Below are 6,267 nucleotides of genomic sequence, written 5' to 3'. Positions count from 1 at the left end.
TTATTTTTGTTATTTGACGCTATTTAGACGAATAAGCAAGTTTTCCAAAGCATAAAATTGAAGATTTCCCGCCAAAATAGAAACTTCCTGATAACATCGGAAATGACGTTCTAACATCATTTTTTTTTATTTGATTCTTCAAAAAATCGTTATAATACTATGTATTAGACTTAAAATATTCGATATGTAAACCAGAAAGTGTTAGCTAGAAATAGACTTATTTATAGAACAACCCCCATTTCTCACTTCAGGGAAAGTTATAAAACAGTTGGGTGCTAATGACTTTGTGAAAGGGAAAAGTTCTACACTTAGAAACTTCGAAAGAAGGGATTTGGCCTGTACGTCCACGGGCCGCGTAAACCTTGATAAGGGGCCGTATGTGGCCCGCGGGCCGCAGGTTGTGCACCCCTGGTTATCGTCTTCGTTCAAGCAAATCGCTCGGACAGGTCGATTTTATTCTCAAGGGGACATCTTCAGCAATAAAGTTTTTGCAATTCTGAATACAACAGACAACAAAAAATTTTAAAAACTCATTCATTTTTTTATTAACTAAACAAACATTTAGTTCAAATCAAGTAACAAACATAACAAAAAGTTATCAAGTATTCAATAAATGTTCGAATTGAGCACCACATCTCTGTTGATTCATTTCTTACTGGACGTTCACGCTCGGGATTGCGTCTTTTGTTAGCCACAGAACCCGTTAACTGAAACTTTTGAACCAACTCCAGAACATATTTTGCATTACAATATTTGTTTGGATAGCATGATTGAATCATTAAGTGGTCAAGCTTAATGTGAACACTACAAAAAAAAACATCTGGAAACAGATAACACATTATCAGCCTTAATTTTATGATCTATTTTTTCCTTGCATATGCGGTCCAGCTTAAAAGGTTTTTCTGTTTGTTAATAGTTTGTGTTACTTTTTTTCCCAAAATAAATGTTTGTTTCGTTAATAAAAAAATGAATGAGTTTTTAAAATTTTTTGTTGTCTGTTGTATTCAGAATCGCAAAAACTTTATTGCAGAAGATGTCCCCCTTGAGAATAAAATCAACTTGTCTGAGCGATTTTCTTGGACAAACATGATAACTCTGCTGTTTCGTTTTCGTTGTCCCACCCTGTATTTTTAGAGTAGGAAAGTTTTTCATTTTGATAATTAAATTTATTCATTGAATATTTAGTTAAAAATATTATTAACTATTTATTTAATATAATATATTCCTTATTAATTTTTTATTAAATTAATAGAAGACTTCATACATTTTTAATACATAGATTATTGTTTTTATTTAATAGGTATATCGTAGTGTATTAATGAGCTCAAAAAAGCGTCGGAATTCTGGTAGTAGTGATAACAGTAAAAATGGATCTGGATCTAACTCTCCAGTTCCAACTGAAAGGGAAGAGAAAGGTATGCAATTTTTATGTTTGTATTTAATAAAAAAACAATATGATTAGATTTTAATTGAGCTATAATATGGCAAATAGTAGTAAAGCTATTACATAATTTAAATTAGAGGTAGACAATTAAGTTGCCATGTTGTATTAAATTTAATAATTAGAAATAAATAAGTTAAATTTATAATATTATAGAATAAAATATCAATCTGGAGCTGAATTTGAACCTGCAACTCTTGTTTACAAAGCAGATGCACAATTAGTAGGATTCATGTCCTGCTTCAGATCAATATAATATTATAGAATAAAATATCAATCTGGAGCAGAATTTTACAGGCCTCGGAGTCACTCACTTTTCTCACTTGTACTCACTTTTCTGAAGTATCCTCACTTTTCTCACTTTTTTGGTCATTTTCACGTGCTTAATTAAGATGTGGGACAAATCAAAAATAATTTTAAAGACAAACTATCTGCCAAATTATCGGACTATCGGAATAGAATTTTCTGGAAGAAAATACGCAGCCCTGAGCGGGACTCAAAATTGCAACTGTTACTCAGTGTTGTTAGGTTATAGGAAACAAAAATTTATTTCACGTATGTAAAAATATCCTTTATGAACTTAAAAAAATCCCTGTCATTACAAATTCAGAAGCCAGTGTTGAGTAAAGTTATGTACTCATGCCATATTTTCATTATTCGCCAAAATCTACCTCTTCCGAATTACATTTCCTTGTACGGAGTTTAAAAATAAGTATTCTAAGCATCCCTGCGTTTTTTGCTGTTTTCTAAGAAAATCCCTCTGTAGGGAAAAAAACACTAGGCGGAGGGATTACCCTCTCAAGCTGACAACACTGCTGCTGCTTTTAAATTCAAAATATATAATTATTAAAATTAACACAAGATAATAGCGTAACCTCCTACCACTAGACAAATTATTTCGTTTCTGACCATTTAGTTATCCTTGTTACAGCCCAATAATTTGGCAGATTATTTGATTTTAATTAACAATCGGGTTATGGAGTTGTTTACAAAAATATTTTTTTACTTGATTTATCTTTAAATAATTTCATAAACTTGAGTTAAATAATGATTTCATAGCATATTGTTAACGTTAAATCACATCTATATCTTCCTAAATGTATGTTTAAATTGATTATAAGTATAATTATTCCATGTAGTAAGTATTATTTTCATAAAATGTGTGATTACTTGTGAAATATCCATTTTTTAATCTTTTTTCTTATGCTGATTATAATTGTGCATTAATTGAGAGACTGAAAAAGTAAACGAAAATGTAAATTCATATTTATATATAAAATTTACCAAATAAATTAAAAGATTCGAAGTGTTGTAAAAAGTACAGCACCTGATTGCTTGTGAGAAAAATTTTCACAAGATGGAAAGCTTGTGAAAATTTTTCTCACAAGGTTAATAACGTTGTAACGATGTCATTTTTATTCATCTGCAGGAAAAAGTTCCTTGTTATTTATGAAATCATTAATAAAATATTTTACTTATATTATTTGAAATATATTTATTTCAGATTTATTATTTTATTTTGAAATCAATATTTACACATCTCAAAGCATTAAAAAATAAACAGTTTCTGATAATGATAAATATTCCAGTATAGCCAAAATAGTGAAATCAGCATTCCCATGAGAGAGAGGGTCAATTTCACTCTGGGCACTTTCTCCATCAGTGTTGGAAAAAATACTTAATTCACTTTTGATTGTTAAGGAGGGACTAAACATGTATGACCAAAGCCCCACCTTGTACCCATTACAAAGGACTACTGAAATTAGCTCCCTCAGCGCATAGAAATTATCAAGAATAATTGGAAAATGAAAAGAAGTTAAAAGAATAAGAGAAACAGAAAAAAAGAGCACAGAAACATTTTGAAGAACAACAAAAGAAAACTGTTCGTAACATGAAGATTATAGAACTGCAGCTGAGTTTAAACCAGAAAAATGTAGAAGAAAAAGAAATACATGCGACAGGCCAAGTTTTGTTAGAAACAACAAACAAAAAAAAACTGGAGAAGGCTATTAACAGCAAGAACGTGAATGAAGTACGAGCAGCAGCACGTGTGATGCTTATTAGTGTTAAATGTTCAAAAGCAAGAGGAAGCGAAAAAGAAGGAATCTGAAAACATCCAGAATAATCTTAATAAAAGAACATCATCTTTCATGACTGATTATTTACAGAAGCCAAAGAGTTTTTAAGTATTCACGGTTTACTGGAAATACAGTAGCCACTTGTTATCAGGAGACAGAAAAAAAACGCGATATAACCGAGTAATAAAAATTCTGGGCTTTTACTAGACAGATTATACATGTTATGGAATCTCTATTCTTTCATCATTAAGTGTTTCTGATATAAAATAAGCTTAGTTTTTCAATCCTGAATTTTATTCGTGGTTATATCGTATTAATTGACGTTTACGTAAACATCGATACCATGAACGCCCATTTAGCATTATTGTTTCTTTAACAATGACATTGAAAGACAAATACTGTCGATATAAAAACAAATCAATTGCGATTTTATTATACAGTACTATATAAATCGCTTATTAGAAATTCGTGTAGTTTATATTTTTCAATAAAAATTATAAATGCTGTAATTGAAAATTTAAAAAAAAAATATTGAATATATAATAGAACATCAAAACTTATAAAATTACAGAGTAAAAATTCTTTAATTAAAAAGCAAAATAAAGTTACTACTGTATAAAAATTTTAGAACTTTCCTTTCAGAATTAAGAAATCTTTTCCTTACACATTATGCTGTGAATTCGAAATTTCACACCTCTGTGTGAATTGAAGCAATACCGTTAATTCACATAAAGATGTGAAATTTCGAATTTACAGAAACTTGTAAATGAGGAGACAGTACTTAAAACTAATAAATAAACAACTTTTTTATTAAAAGGAAACAAATGATAATCGATCCATCCACTTGTTCTGCATATGTAGATCTTGGCGAATTTATTGTTTCACCTTCAGTGGTAGTTTCAAGGACAATAGTGGAAATAAAATACCGTATTTCGTTGCAAATAGAAATTCAGTGACAATTGGTAATTTAAAAGTTATTGACTCAAATGCTTTTAAAATTCGGGGGACCAAAAATGCGCGATATAACGACTGTATTACAGTATATACAGAAATTTTAAAAATGTGTTTAACCATAACACAATAAAAAGAAAATAACTTTTACTGCTATTTTGCTGAGTTTTCCTTCCGTTTTTTCACTTTGTTTTGTCATTATTGCACTCACTTTTTATTCACTTTTTCTGTATTTCTACTCACTTTTCTCACTTTTTCAGAGGGAAAATGACACTCCCAGGCCTGATTTTAACCTGTTTACAAAGCAGATGCACAATTAGTAGGATTTGTGTCCTGCTCCAGATCAATGTTTTCTTCCAGAATATTTTAAATTAATTTATTTATTTCTAATTATTAATTATATTCCAAAATAATTATAAAAAACCGATGGAGTCAGAAATTTTCCTTTTGTTTCCTTCTTACATAAATGTAAAATATGAAAAAGTTATATTTTTCTTTCTATTCTGACTTTTTGGATAATATATAACTTCAATTTTTAAAATGTTAAGCCAATAATAATGACTATTTTTCAATAAATTTCCAAAAAAAAGAGTTAAAAAAGGTATAAAAAAGAAAGAAAATAATTGCAGAGAAAAAAACTTTTATTTACATTACAAACAAGATTCCCAAATGCATTTTGCCAAAAGGTCTCTTCAGTGGGTTTACAACATTGTAAGCCCACTTAAAAGTGGGGACTCTAATTATTAAATTTAATACAAAATGATGGAGTCTACCTTTAATCTAAATTATGTAATATCTTTATAATTAATTAGCCATATTATAGCTCAATTGAAATCTGGCAGTATCATCATTTTATTACTATGTTGGGCTTAATTTTATATTTAATTATTCATGTATTTTAAATTGTCATTGAAATTTAAATTTGACAATGATTACAGAATAAATTGTGTAATTATTAATGTTTATTAATTTTTATAATGACTAAATTTGTAAAGTACTATATTTAGTGTTTTGCTCTACAACGAATTTTTCTTAAAGAGCCGGGACCTAATGGTTACTTTACGTGGGTTCGCGTTTGTTAGTTGCCAGGCCTGGACTTTTCGCGTGCACCAAAATAAAGTAAGGACAAAGTTAGTCACAAAAAAATCTCTCAATAATAAATGTTTAATCAAGTCTAACAAACACTATGTACAAGTTTTATAAACAAACAACAAATTTATTAAATAAAAAATCAAATCACAATCAACCCGACAAACAAGTCTTATTCTAACTTAGAAACTATTCCCCTTCGAATTCCGACAAAACAAAATTCAATCTTAGTTACAAATTCTCTTATAACTATCGATCCTAACCGTCACCTCAATTAATACTCAGAACCTTTTTTCTCCACTCAAGACTCTTTTCCTATCGTCAAAATCGAACCTTCAATTTCCTACTAGGATTTCCTATTCGACACCTTGTTCACTGCTACCAGCAGACCAACGCTTTCGGTTCAGGAGCTCACCTCGTCTGTCTTCACTTGAGTTACTGTACTTATAGTCTGAGGTGACGTCACAGTTCTACTTGAGACACTCCCCTCATTTACATATCTACGCATAACATTCTTGTTTTCTCTTCGTTATCTGGTAGCTTATTTCTCGACAATACTTTGTTAACCTTTTACAACATTTCTTTAACAATTATCGGGATGTTTAGTTAAAAGTTACACAAGTTCCTAAAAAGTCTATTGGGGTGTCCCCCCTTCAGTGCGGACTTACAATTCTGCCGCTCGGGCGTGCACGTGAGTGCGAATTCTAG

At 30.0% G+C, this 6,267-nt stretch overlaps 1 protein-coding gene across 1 annotated transcript in view; it reads left to right on the top strand.

The window, feature by feature from the left end:
• The window catches only part of LOC111617885 (retinoblastoma-like protein 2), a gene marked incomplete at its 3' end in the record, with an annotated part of 43,496 nt that overhangs the window by 17,096 nt on the left and 20,133 nt on the right, over positions 1-6,267 (top strand). The window contains exon 3 of the mRNA XM_023359234.1: positions 1,301-1,415. Coding sequence (XP_023215002.1) covers positions 1,301-1,415 — 115 coding nt within the window. The remainder of the gene's footprint in view (positions 1-1,300; positions 1,416-6,267) is intronic.

The sequence above is a fragment of the Centruroides sculpturatus genome, unplaced genomic scaffold (genome assembly GCF_000671375.1).
Source record: "Centruroides sculpturatus isolate CEXI.00-Female unplaced genomic scaffold, Cexi_2.0 scaffold215, whole genome shotgun sequence".
Lineage (NCBI taxonomy): Eukaryota > Metazoa > Arthropoda > Arachnida > Scorpiones > Buthidae > Centruroides > Centruroides sculpturatus.
The sequence above is the reverse complement of the archived record's forward strand: the minus strand, read 5'-3'. Positions and strand labels throughout refer to the sequence as shown.